The sequence below is a fragment of the Cucurbita pepo genome, chromosome 1 (assembly GCF_057944985.1).
Source record: "Cucurbita pepo subsp. pepo isolate OVF chromosome 1, ASM5794498v1, whole genome shotgun sequence".
Lineage (NCBI taxonomy): Eukaryota > Viridiplantae > Streptophyta > Magnoliopsida > Cucurbitales > Cucurbitaceae > Cucurbita > Cucurbita pepo.
The window spans coordinates 6759445-6772712 of record NC_141798.1 but is presented as its reverse complement, the minus strand read 5'-3'; the positions used below and the strand labels follow the sequence as shown (position 1 = coordinate 6772712).

General features: G+C 34.8%; 2 protein-coding genes across 7 annotated transcripts; both read right to left on the bottom strand.

The window, feature by feature from the left end:
• Positions 1-2428: 2428 nt before the first annotated feature.
• LOC111797095 (protein NUCLEAR FUSION DEFECTIVE 4-like) lies at positions 2429-4551 on the bottom strand. The gene is made up of 2 exons (XM_023679993.2): positions 4033-4551; positions 2429-3806 (listed from the first exon to the last, which is right to left on the bottom strand). Exons 1-2 carry the CDS (start codon positions 4499-4501, stop codon positions 2497-2499), a joined length of 1779 nt encoding a protein of 592 aa, XP_023535761.2. The 5' UTR covers positions 4502-4551; the 3' UTR covers positions 2429-2496.
• Positions 4552-8141: 3590 nt separating this feature from the next.
• On the bottom strand, positions 8142-12780 carry LOC111797047 (glycine-rich RNA-binding protein RZ1B). Of its 6 annotated transcripts, XM_023679953.2 has the most exons (4): positions 12040-12599; positions 10016-11964; positions 8821-9284; positions 8142-8613 (listed from the first exon to the last, which is right to left on the bottom strand). In XM_023679953.2, exons 3-4 carry the CDS (start codon positions 9279-9281, stop codon positions 8376-8378), a joined length of 699 nt encoding a protein of 232 aa, XP_023535721.1. In that variant the 5' UTR covers positions 9282-9284; positions 10016-11964; positions 12040-12599; the 3' UTR covers positions 8142-8375. The 6 variants fall into 6 exon arrangements, with proteins under 6 accessions (XP_023535721.1, XP_023535688.1, XP_023535713.1 ...); XM_023679920.2 differs by lacking the exons at positions 10016-11964; positions 12040-12599 and adding an exon at positions 12606-12780; XM_023679945.2 differs by having other exon boundaries at positions 10016-12599.
• Positions 12781-13268: the final 488 nt, after the last annotated feature.

The following is a 13268-nucleotide window of genomic DNA, read 5'->3' as shown; positions in this document are numbered from 1 at the left end:
TCATAAGGATTCAAATTAAGAATTGGAATTCCAGCACGGGACACCTATGACCTCCTAGCATCCCCTACAACACATAGCTTTTAAGAGCGAAGATTATTGTTCTCACGTACCAGCACGAGTGTAACAAACAAAACATGTTTTACTTTTGAGTTTTTATGATCAAGATGCTGAAACAGTAGGTGCAACATGTTGGTATATGTAATAACTTCGAATTCTTTCAAAATATTCTTAACTATTCTATTTGTATGATCACTCTTATTCGAATGTGGTCCCCATTCATTCATTCTTGTCCCTATGATCACTCTTATTCGAATGTGGTCCCCATTCATTCATTATCGTCCAAATGTCACATACCCACCAGCTTCCTCCTTAGCTCGTCCAGCACTCCTAAAAAACTCCATACCTTTATATAATTGGATTTTTTAATTATTAAAAAAAAAGTACACGCATAGATGATGTGGCAGTTAACCGTTAGTTTTGATTTTGTAAAAGTAAATAATTTAATAATCTTTTATTGGCAGGAATTTCTTCTTCGTCGTCGTGGTTGGTCTTGTTTAATATCACTAAAATAATTTTGCCATTATTATTTATTTTAAATACTTTTTACTTTTCATACGCTTTGCAATTTTAAAAATGTTTTTTTAATTTAAAAATATTACAGCACATTTACATATACATAAAATAAAAAGTCAACTTAGGGGAATTTATTTTAAAATAGATAAAATCAAATTTGATATGATTTTATATTAATTAATTATATAAAATATTTGTTGTGATTCATCAACAATTATATTTTGGTTTAAAAACATCAAAAAACGACGTAGTTTTATGAAAAATATTGGATTTTCATTAATAATAATATTTAGAATCTTGTTTTCTAAATTAGTATATACCAACCACGTAGACATGGAATTAATAATATTAAACGGTGCCGTAATGTAATTAAATTATTAATTATGAAATTAATTATAAAGTAATACAAAAGAAGAAAGCTTCCCCAAATACATACTCTAAATGACAACAAATATTTGTGGTATTTAATCTTTGTTAATTATTCTTAAATTAATTAAAATAAAGTATTTTTTTAATGGATGATAAATAATTGAAGGTTTTTTTTTTATTATATAAATTTAAATCATACGTAGCTCATTTTTTAAAAAGAAAAAAATATTTTAATAAATCTTATAATTTAATTGCAGTTTATTCGAATTTTGTTTAGAATTTTCACAAAGTAGAAATTCATTACAATTAAGTCATCTAAAAAAAAAATTATATTTTGATATTAATGGTTTAAATATTTTAAAATATCCCGTAATTATCTATATATTTTAGAAAAATGATTTAGATACTTTAAGAATAATATTGTTTCGTTTTTTCTATATATACTCCTCTACCCTATCAAAGTTTTCATCTCGAGAAATTCCAAACAGTCTAGACTCAGCTAGAGAAAAGTGTAATAATATTCTACAGAGTGTCTTGTAATCTCTCATAGACTGGTGTTAATAAACAATGTGACTGTTTCCCACGTTGGGATAGTTTGGATAAGGCTTACATCTCCCGACAATGTCATAAACCGTGTCGAAAATGACCATTTCTTTTGATACCATTGAAACGACGTTGGGAGAGTTTATTTCTCCTATCGACATTTAAATAGCTTCGGGATAAGATAATTTTAAAACCCTGAATCAATTTTGAAGAATAAAAGATATTTATAATATTTGGTATTTAAATGTTATTATGGTAAGGACCAATAGGTCAATTTTTTAATGGGTGACAGAAAATAAAATGTTATAAAATTAAGGTTGAAATTGAAAAATGAGACATAGAAATCATATACTAAGCCATAAATACGTAACTTACAAAGTCACGATGTTCAATGAATAGTATTATAAAATATCCCAATAAAAAAAATTAAATTAAACAATACTTCATTTTGCTTTATTTGAAAGGGAAATTCCACCTCATTAATTAATCCAGAAGGACCACGTGGGGACAACCGCCCAAGAAAATAGGGTCTTCCCTCTCATTAAATTATAGCTAAACATTTTCATACTAAACGATGTGGGACAAAAAAAAAAAAAAAAGTATATTTTTTGGTATATTTTTTAAAATTTTAAATACTATATTTTTATTCCTTTATTTAATTTTTGTTTCAATTTAGAGTTTCACGTTAACTTAATTAAAAAACTCGCCTTAGAGTTTTATTGGACCAGCAATGTGCTCTAGAGAAGACGGGAGTCGTGTGACTATTTTAAGGAAAGGCTTGATAGTGTACTTTATTTTCGAAGCGTTCGAGAGCTCTAACAAAGAGAAAGTTGTGTACTATGTCGAGGAAACGATTCAATATTTGTAAATGTCATATTTATTATGAAATAGAGTATGAAAGAGGGCAGAGGGAAATAATAAATCACTGAAAACAAACTTAGAGTTTAATATTTTCTTTTGATTTTTTTTTTTTTAATTTTCTTCTCCTTGTCGGGCCAACATGCTTCCCTATCATTTTCTCGTCTCTTCCGGCGGTCCGGCGGCCACTACAGCGCCATTTCCGGCGATCTCTGTTTCAGCTTCATCTCGAAACTTCTTATAAATATCACTCTTGTAAAAACTCCTCGTTCTAATCACTAAAATCAATGAAACAAACATACCCAACAAAGTAACTCCGGTGATTACCAGAAACGAGAGCTTAAAACACTCCCCTCCGAAGCATTTCAGCTCTTCCCCTGTTTTTCTAACAATCCCTTTTGCTCTCAGCTGCTTCTCCGCCTCTCTGTCGTAGAAATTTCCGGCCACTTTCACGTTCAGAACATAAAGCCCGATTGGGCTCGCCACCGACCCGAAATTGTAAAGCGTGGAGTAATATTTCAACCCAAATAGCTCTGAAATTATGGCGAAAATCAACGGCCATTGTGCTCCGAAGCAGAATCCGATTACGACGGAAGCCACGTAAAGCCCATTTGGGACATCGAATGCTATCATCAAATGGCCGACACAAGACACGAGAAGGGTCATTGAGAGCATTAAAGGGCGAGGGAATTTGTATTTGGTTAAGACGATTTCAGAGACGAAACCAGAGGTTACTCGGCCGAGGTAATTCCATATGCTAACGAGTGTTACAAATGTGCTAATGCTCTGTTTTGGGTATCCTAAAGACATTCCGATTTGACCCAAGTTGTCGATGGCTGTTAATGTTCCGCCGACGCCGCAGATTGCTGCTAAGAACAGAATCAGCATGTCAACGCTGAAGAGAGCTTGGAGAATTGTGAAATCCTCGCCGCGTTCTGGTGGGTTGAAGATTGTTGTCCAGCATGATGGTTGTTTTTGATGCTCTGTTTTTGGGATGTGTTTTTGATGCTCTGTTTTTGGGACTTTCTCTGTTACGATTTGAACAGGGTGATTTGGAGATCTAATGGCGGCCGTGGTGGCGGTGGTGGCGGCGGTTTTGAGGTTCCAGAGATTGTATTCTTCAATGATGACGACGGAGAGTGGGAGGAAGAGGAGGAGGAGGACAACGGCGGCGCTGCCGCCATATCCGCTCTGACTGAACTCTGTTTTGCTTTCTACGATGATCATTAGCATTAGAAATCCGGCGAGGGCTAGAGAAATGTAGAGGAAATTGTAGAAGACTTTGAGCTCGTTTGGCTGTCGGATCACTTTCATTATCCGAATTGTCCGTAAAAATGCAAAGGATATCGCCGCCGGCAGCCATCCGATGAGGAGAATCAAGGATTTGGTGTCGCCGCCGTAAAACGCGTGGAAGAGTTGTGTGATTATGGCGCCGCTCAGCCCAACGTAGCCCTTCAAGATACCTAAATTTAACGGTAAAGTTCTGTCATTTATTTATTATTATTATTTTATAAAACTTTTAAAAATATTAAAAAAAACCCGATAAATAATTAAACTTTTTGATCTCTTAACCGATGATATATATTAAAAATTTTACTTACTTTTGTAAGTAAATAAGAAGTTCGAGCGACTAAAAGTTGCAATTAAATAAAAAAAAATTGATATGAAATGCAACGAACGAATACTTACCGAGAACGACGCCCCGACTCTCGGGGAAGTTCTTGACACAAGTAACAAGGGAACCCGTATTGGCAAAGGATTGAGAATTAGCTCCAATACAAATATACAGACACATTTGCCAAACTTTAGGAGCGGAGATCTTCCGAGTAACAGCGAGCCAAATCATGAAGTAACCAAAGAAGTTCATAACGGCGCCGATGGATAGAACCACCCACGGTGGTGTAACCTCGTTGATAAGTCCAGACAAAACGCCCACGTTTGCACCCAAATCCTTGAAAAAGCTTAACAAATTCAACGTGGTTTGGTCGTAACCTAAAACTGACTTTATGTCACTAGAATACAAGCTGAACATGTAGGTTGCTCCCGCTGCTGCCATGATTAGTAGGGAAGCGAACACCACGAACCACCGCCCTGTGATGACGTGGACGGCGATGCTGCTGATGTCGGAGCACCCGGAGATTCCACCGCCGGCCACCATTTTCGGAGAAAAAAAGGATTTTGGAGAGAGAGAGAGAGAGAGAGGGTAGTTTGGGGTTGTAAATGAAAATATATAAATTTTTTGAAATAAAAATGGAGACTTTATTTGACTTGAAGAGTCCAAATGGAAGATTAATTTAATTCATGTCACTGTCCCATGTCCCCCAGCCCCGGGGATACCCTAAATCCGATCCCACGTGTACTTTCGACTTTTCTTTTTATACTAAATATTGCTCGGTTCTGACTCTAATCTTCAACACGATTATGTTAAAGAAATCTTTTAGATCAACTCGATATTTCGAGTTGATTAAGTTGGAGACTCGAGCAACTAGAATAGAGTTTACAACCTAAACGAACCTGCATTACTAACATAAGTTACAAATGTCAAATATTTTTAAAGTACTAGGATTGTCACCCTATTTTTAAGTCGATCGGTTGATTTGACCAAAAAAAAATGTCAACACGTGAATTGAATCTAACTCAACTTGGGTTAAATTATCATCTGACATAAATTAGATTTAGATGAGATTAAATTTTTTAATATTTAAAATTTAATATATACATATGACAGTAATTATAAATAAACCAAAAATATATTTATTTATGTCTCCACTTGTGAAATTTAATGTTTTTTTAAAACATAGATTTATGGGATAAAACAAAACTAAGCTTAGACTAATTTATTAATTAATATATGTATTAAAAATAATATAATGTAAGCACAAAGTCCAATACGAACATTATCGTACAAGGATTAAAATATTTAAAATATTTAAAATATTGAAAGAAATTAAGAAGATTATTCAATAAGTAAATTAGAATTATCACATGTTTGCAGTTTAGTCCTTCATTTTTTAATATTTATAAATTTATTCACAACTTATGCTATATTATCCTTTTTCTGACTCGGTCGGTCGTGAGTTTATTTTATTAAAATTCGAGTTATAGAAAGTTTCAGGTTAAATCCGTTCAACCGCTAAAGTTTTTATATCTATTTAGTATCAACGCATTCATTTTCAATTTAAAAGTTTTTTTTGCCTATTTTTTTAGATAACTTCAAGTTAAGCTTATGTAATTCGGGTGTGGATGATCCTCGTTGAGTCGGGTCTAAGGTAGAGATGACCTAGTTGATGTGAATAACTAGCACATAGAATTTTTCTCGATCGAAATATGACGTGGGTCATATTATTTATAAGGAACATAGAAGGATATGCCACCATCTGGACGTTTAATATTTGGATTTACGTCGTTTTTCGTACATCTAATGATGTCTCGATCGAATCTGTATGTTGTAAATGTTTGAAGTACGACTAAAATTTTATATTGAGTAGCTGTAGACAAATTCATCCAAGTGAAATGACAATTTTACCACTAGTATTAGGCCTTTTGGATGATTCAAACAACAAAATTATGAAAGGTTATAAATGTAACTTTGTTCACCAAAATCGAACAGATCCTCATAAGTCACTTTGAATCTGAAAGTGACTTCAATTCAAACACGTTCGACTCCTCATTTTATGTCCGTATGCCCACAAGTCAGATCGAAGCTTTAAACTCTTTCTTTCCATGTAGGGCAATGCTAAAGAGAGAACGGGATGCATCGAGACATCAAACAACGAGACTACATATCAACTTCTACTTTACTTCTTCTTCTACACGATTAACAGACACTTTTTGATACTCAAAAACACCATAAAATCGAAAGCTAAAAAATTTATTATATATTTTTAAAAGTTTCGAGATTGATTTGATACAAATAAAAAAATTGAACAGGTTTAAAATTATACGCTTTACATTTGAATGGTCTTTATAAGACAAATAAACTCAATAGTCAAAGTTACGTAATAGAGAAAAGAAAATGACGTTTAAACCTTATTATATAACTCATATATATTAATAATATATATACATAAATAGTTCCGCTTATATAAAGACTTTTTCAACTATCCTATATTAATTACACCGTTTTTTCTTATCATTTTTTTAATAAATCAATGTTCGGTAATACATATATTTTTAATGTTAAATACTATATTTCTTACATTTATACGTTGAACTAAAAAAATTGAGCTAACCCAAATAAATGTCGGAAACAGAAAGATTCGTATAAATAAATAAATAAATAAATAAAAATGGAACAAATATATTGTGAGATGGAGAAAAGAGTTGGTCAATAGTTTGGCATGGATGCATAAAAAAATAATAATATATTTCAAATCACCAAAGCCTAAAGTCTAATTAAAATATTATTGATGTTAGAAATATTAATATTGTTGGAGTATTTTGTGCCAATGATTCAAGTTTTCGAACTCAAGGAGATTTCTTTGGATTTTTTTTTAATTAATTATATTATTATATGTTTTAAACTAATAAGACATATAATTGGATAATATGAAAATGGGTACTATGAGTCAAGAGGATATGTGCTTACCTGCCAAATTTGACCTTCATTAATGCATTCAAATAAGCCTAAAAACAAGAGGTTAATTAGGTTTTTTAAATGGTCGATATCTCATATAACAAAAACTATTATATAATGTGATGCAATAGTTATAAAATTGGTTTTCAAGAGCAGGGGTTGGAGGCCGGAACAAATGTTATCGGTGCCAACAATGACTCAAGTTTAGTTAGTTGACTTGCTCGAGGACGAGAATAAATGTCGCATAATTACGTTACGAGTCTTCAGCACTAATTAACCTATACTTTTAGTGAAGCTAAAGATTCAAGTCTTCTGGAGATATTAAAAAATTAAACTTTGAATATGTTCTATTATATATTTTAGTGAAATGGGTCTACCCGACTCACCAATAATAATGTTGCAATGTTTCGGTCAAGTCAGTTTAAAGAAGTCCATCAAATCACATCAATATTACATATTAAATAGTAATGGAAATTATGTAACGTTACATAGAAAGCTATGCATAATTAAATATAAATGTTTTTATTTTCCCAAGAACATGGAGGTTGACTTGTGAAAATGAGGCCAGAAGATGGACAGCCTGAGAGTATGGTTTTCAATTAATTTCGTTCCAACAAGCATTCAAGATTCAACCATAAGATAAAGATGATATCAATACATTCAATATTGTTTTATGGTCATCATATTTGCCCATTGTCAATGATTTGGAATTCAACTCTTACACCATTGGACTCGTGGGAGTTTATCCAAAAACGACAGCTGCTTTATTGCCCGATCATCCAAACGAGATATTATTTGAATTTCTGATCTATAGATGACGTAAATGACGTAAATCTTAATTGACCAATGTTCAGATTGACAGGAGAGTTCTTGGTGCTTATCGAGAGACCAGCTTCATAATGACAGATCATCCAAACGAGATATTATTTGAGTTTCTGATCGATAGAAGACGTAAATTGACGTAAATCTTAACTAATTGACCAATGCTTAGATCGACAGAGGCCAATTTCAAGCTTCATACTTCCTCTATGATTGCTCTATCCGGCAGAGAACTAGGTGCTGCTCAATACACAAATATGGAGAGGAGCCTCTTGCTTCTAGAATTGTATTTACTAATCTGTTTTGTGGCTTACGATTCAAACGAGCCTCGGGGGCCCCCCGACTCGACCTTCATATGTCAGCTCAGTACGACAATCAGCTCAACATTTTAGGAATCACAAAATTGTCAACTTAAATCTGTCTCTGTCCATTCATCGTTCTTCAGAGCATTTATCTAGTCTCTGAACAAAAACCCAGATACATGAAAGCTAGACGAAACCGCAACAATCTGTCTGTCGGTCGGTTCGGGCCACGGTACTGCAACTAGATCCTAGATAACTAACAGCACAACACCCAGCATGTAGTACACTTTTACTAGATAAACCAGAAAATGTGCTATCTTCTAACAACAAAACATTCAATAGCGATCAAATGAGGATGGTCGCCCACCTCGGCTAGGGCGATCATAAGGAGTTGGTCTGTTCCTGTAGCTTCTTCCCTCGTCACGTGCTGGACCGCCACTTCCATACTTATCAACCCCACGAGGTCCACCATCTCTATAATACCCCCTATCTTTGCCATAGCCATTTGTGGGAAATCGATCAGAATCGTTATTGTACCTACTGCTACCAAAGCGATCTCCACCAGGTGGGTATCTGCAGATTTACATATAAGATCAGGAATGCAAGGATGGATCAACTATATGATGGTGCAAGGAAATAATTGAGCAGTGACTCAGATTAATCAGCAAAAGAAATGACATAGGATCTCCATTCTGCCCATTTATCAATTCCTAGTGATCATTACTTTAAAGCAAAAATTTTAAGAATATATTATGCACAGAAAATAATATCAGTCAGTACCTTTCACTGACATAGCGATCACGAGTTCCATATTTACTGTCCCTGCTGTTATCAAAACGATCCCGATCTCCAAAGCGCCCGCCACCTTCATAACGATCATCCACATATCGATTATTATCTCCAGCAAAGCGATCCCCACGATCACTATCTCCAAGCCGAGAACGTGTAAGAAATGAGTCTCCTCCCCTTCCTCGGCCACCACCCACTGAAGGACAATCTCTAGCCCAGTGTCCATGACGCCCACATTTGAAGCATTCATCTTGCCTCGCAGATCTATCTCCTCCCCCCCTGTAACCATGGTCTATATCTTCTCCCATTTTAGGTTCAGCCTTGTTCACTGAAATGATTCGTTCTCCAAATTCTCGTCCATGCATCTCTCTGATGGCATCATCCATTCCCCGGCGATCTGAAAATGTAATAAACCCAAAGCCACGTGGGCGGCCAGTATTCTTTTCCAACATGATCTACAGGAACATCAAAGAGGTAGTTTACGCCAATCAATTGAACAGCCAATATAACTTAAATCAAGTCATTAAACCAGAGCTAAAGAACATCTCATACTAATAATGTATACAAGTGACCTACCTGCCATCAACTTAGTCTAAACCTAGACTATGAAGTAAATTTGTCTAATGTAACAAAAACCGGCATCAAAGAAACAGGGATGAAGACCATCACAATTAAAACCGGCATCAAAGAAACAGGGATGAAGACCATCACAATTAAAGATAAATAAACAGCCAAAATTCCCACCTCATATTCAAAGATGACAGGCTATAGCCTAACCACTAATATAAGGAGGCTTTGTTTTGGTATTTAAGATCCTAGTTGACAACCTTGGAGTTAATAGACATGGAGTTAATCTAAGAGCATGGAATACTATACCCACTCTTGGGCTTGAAGCCCACAAATACAATTGTGACAGAGTCAAGATGTATAAATTCGATACCATACAGTTGACATGACCTACAAGTTCGAGGTTTCAAACTCCAAATTATCATAAAACATGGTTACAAGCCTACATTGCATTAAGAGAATGCAGAATAATAGAATAAGTTAGGTACAAGCTGGTGATGGTATACACTATAAAAAGTACAACATCAAAGAGAAGTTGTTCAAAGTTTAAACTTATAGCAATTGATAATAACAGCATAAATATGTTTTAAAATATATAACTAACAGTCGGACAACTTACATTTTTCTTCCATTTATGAAGAACTCATTGCAACATGTTACATAATTCCTTAACAAAACAAAAGAGCCTGTACGTCTTTATCTCTATGTTCTGAAGTGGGAATCTCTTAGACCTCTCTAGTCCCCTTTTATTTAAAGAAACAATTCCATTAAAAAAGTGGCTACATGGACTTCTTCTGTGCAGTCCGGCATCCAAAATGGCACTCAAAGTCAATGTTAACTCAAAAAAACCCAGTACAAACACTTCACTGGATATGTGTATTACTCCAACTATGGGATTTGTTAACCTCAACAAAGCAGTCACATGATCAATCATATTAGGATGTGATGTGAAAGAGATGGTGACATAAATCTCAAAAAAGAAAGACGAATACTTAAAACAACACATCTTCCAGGATGAATGCTCTAGGAGACGAAGGCAAGGTTCACTAAAACAGTAAAATTTCAAGCAATGGAGATGCCAACTTATTCCGTAATTGAGATCCCTTCAGTTTGTGGACAAGAGGCTGTACTGGAAAACTTGATGACGATAAATCTTGCATGGCAACCATACTTAACTAGGAACATATTCATATTCAAGGAATGACAAAGACTGTCAATGAGTATAATATGAGGGAACTAGCACATCAACACCATAAAAAAGGAAAACAAAATAGCAGAGCATTCTTGACCAATCTTCAGGAACAACTTCAAACAACGAGAAAAGGATGTAAACAAATGAATGGAAAACTACAGCTCCATAATTTCACAGGTTGCCACAACCTAAATCCATTCATCTAAATAGCTCATCAAAAAAAACCCCAACCTGCAACACTGCACCTATAGGAACTCAAATTTAACTTCAAATCCAATTGCTCCGATCCAGTACTATACCCAACAAACAGACATTCATAATGCTCGGTCATAACAGAAAACGGAGTCCAACATCAGGGGCCTTAAGAGCTCTGGAAGCTTTGAATGACAAAAATATCCACATCAATGTCCACTGTTCTGTCCACCACATAGTATCTTAACATGCTCGCCACAGAAGACAACTGATCAGAATAGGCCCTCATACTGACATTTACAATTCAGCTGACATCATACAATGTCGAATACATGTCAAACTAAAGACTACCGATGCAGTTTGGCCAATTCTTCACAAAAATGTCTGAGCTGCTAAGCCTGGCATCGCTAGTGCCATTCTAGCCACATTAGCTGCTAAACAGAAACCAGTACAAACAACTTTCGGAGCGTGCCTGGGAAAGTAAGGGACTCTGACAACTTCATCCCAGCAAAATGAAATTCAACAATGCAGTGTCCACTCAAAAGGATGAAATGGTTATTGATTTCCAAAAATTGTACTTTTGCACACTACCATAAATCTTAGCCAAAAAGGACGCATCACTTTTACGTATTCTCCATCTTAGAATCAAACTGACAACTCTCAACACCGGTGAAACTAGCAAATGAGAAAACCGGCTATCTCTCACTTTGGTAATAATTACAGTTATAGATAGGAAAACGAAGAAAGCATTGCAAAGAAGCAGCCACTAGTAAGAAACCATCTTCATACAACATAACTTTCCATCCAATAACATACAGCTTCTGAAGATTTTCTGAGATTAGAGGACTTAGCAAACTCATTATCTGAGTCAATATGGCAATCTATCCCAAACCTTCTGCCCCATGTACATCATCTCATATAACCACATAACCTTCATCATAAATTTTAGTCATACTATTGGTAAGTGCGGTAAGCCAAGGATAAGATACGGTTTCATAATCATCCCAAGCAAGATAAAATTCTCCGAGCAAATACTAGAACGTTTATTAGTCAGATGCTGAAACATTTTAGCGACTTCAGTTTCGTCATCAAAAACATCAACGAACAATAAAACAATAAAGGTCTGCTGAAGCAGGCATCAGCACAGCACTTGTTAAGAGTTCCTCCGGTTTTAAATCATTTATCTGTCGCGAAAAAGTGACAAGTTCTTTTAACCCACAGAAACAATTAGTCGCTGAATTTGCGTATTAAAATCCTACCAAACCCCAATCAGCTAGGCAGGCGACCATATTCCCAATTTCCAGACAGTAGCACTTTTTCTTTGCTAGCAGATCTTAAATCAGATAATAGTTAAGCACATACAAGCCTATGACCAGCATCTTGGTGCATTCTTACGTGGATAGAGAAACCGCTTCCCAAAAAGTTCATTAACAGCATCCTCATTCACAAGGGCAAAAAAAACATCATCAGAAAGAGAAGAGGTTGTTGAAAAATTACAGGTGCCACAAACCAATGCAGAAAAAACACAAAATTATGGCTTTCGATGATAAAAGTTAATCTTGCAATTCATCTGTGGTTTTTTCTATTTTTCATGCTATCATCAGAGGGAAATGTTAATTAGAGGGAAGGGAGTGGAATTTGAGAAATTATATTCTCCATATGAACAATGAACCAGAATGATACCAATCTAATCTATTTTCTTCTCATATAAGAAACAAATGGATTTCTTATTCCAACGTGTTAGGTTAAAACGAAGTCCAATTGCTTCAGTTTTCAGCCATACAGATCAAACCACAAATCAACTAACATACATAAAAATGGTAACCTGAGAATCGATAATTTTGCCGAATCGACTGAAGGCATTCTCAAGCAGACGCTCCGTGATGTCCCACGACAACCCTCCCACAAATATTCGGTACTCCTCTCTCCCAGCCATACCAATCGCCGGATTTCAGAAAAAAAAAAAAAAAAAAAAAAAAAATTCCTCCTGCACAACAAAACCAAGAGTAGTTTCGCAAATCGAAGCAAAATGTTAGACGAAAATCGACGAAAACGCAGAGAATCCAGTGTTCCCTACCGTAAAGAACAATTGATAGCAAGAATTAGGAGAAAATTGATAAGATGGAGAGAGGGAAATACCTGGTTCGCGCGGTTGGAGTGAAATATTCTGATAGATTTCGTTTCTAAAGATTCCTCAATAACCCTAGAAAATAACTACGTAAATATACGCTATATATATATATATATATCGTATATGTTTGGCTTAGATGAAGGAAACTTCTTCATCCATTAATTTAACCAAACTTGAAGGGCTTAAATGAAAATTTTATAAAATTTTGGGTATAATTTATATTTTTTTTTATAAATACTCCAAAATTACACGATGCATCTAAGTTATTTTTTTCATCTTATAAAAATAAATAAATATTATAAATATCATTTAAATTATGCCCTTATACTTTCAAATTATTGTCTTTTTACCCCTAAA

Coding starts and splice junctions, on each gene's coding strand:
- LOC111797047 (XM_023679920.2), bottom strand. CDS start 12,716: ATGGCTGGGAGAGAGGAGTACCGAATATTTGTGGGAGGGTTGTCGTGG. Junction 9,285..12,605: donor GCAAAATTATCGATTCTCAG/GTTACCATTTTT, acceptor ATGTTCCTGTAG/ATCATGTTGGAAAAGAATAC. Junction 8,614..8,820: donor GATCGCTATGTCAGTGAAAG/GTACTGACTGAT, acceptor GTAAATCTGCAG/ATACCCACCTGGTGGAGATC.
- LOC111797095 (XM_023679993.2), bottom strand. CDS start 4,501: ATGGTGGCCGGCGGTGGAATCTCCGGGTGCTCCGACATCAGCAGCATC. Junction 3,807..4,032: donor GAGTCGGGGCGTCGTTCTCG/GTAAGTATTCGT, acceptor CGTTAAATTTAG/GTATCTTGAAGGGCTACGTT.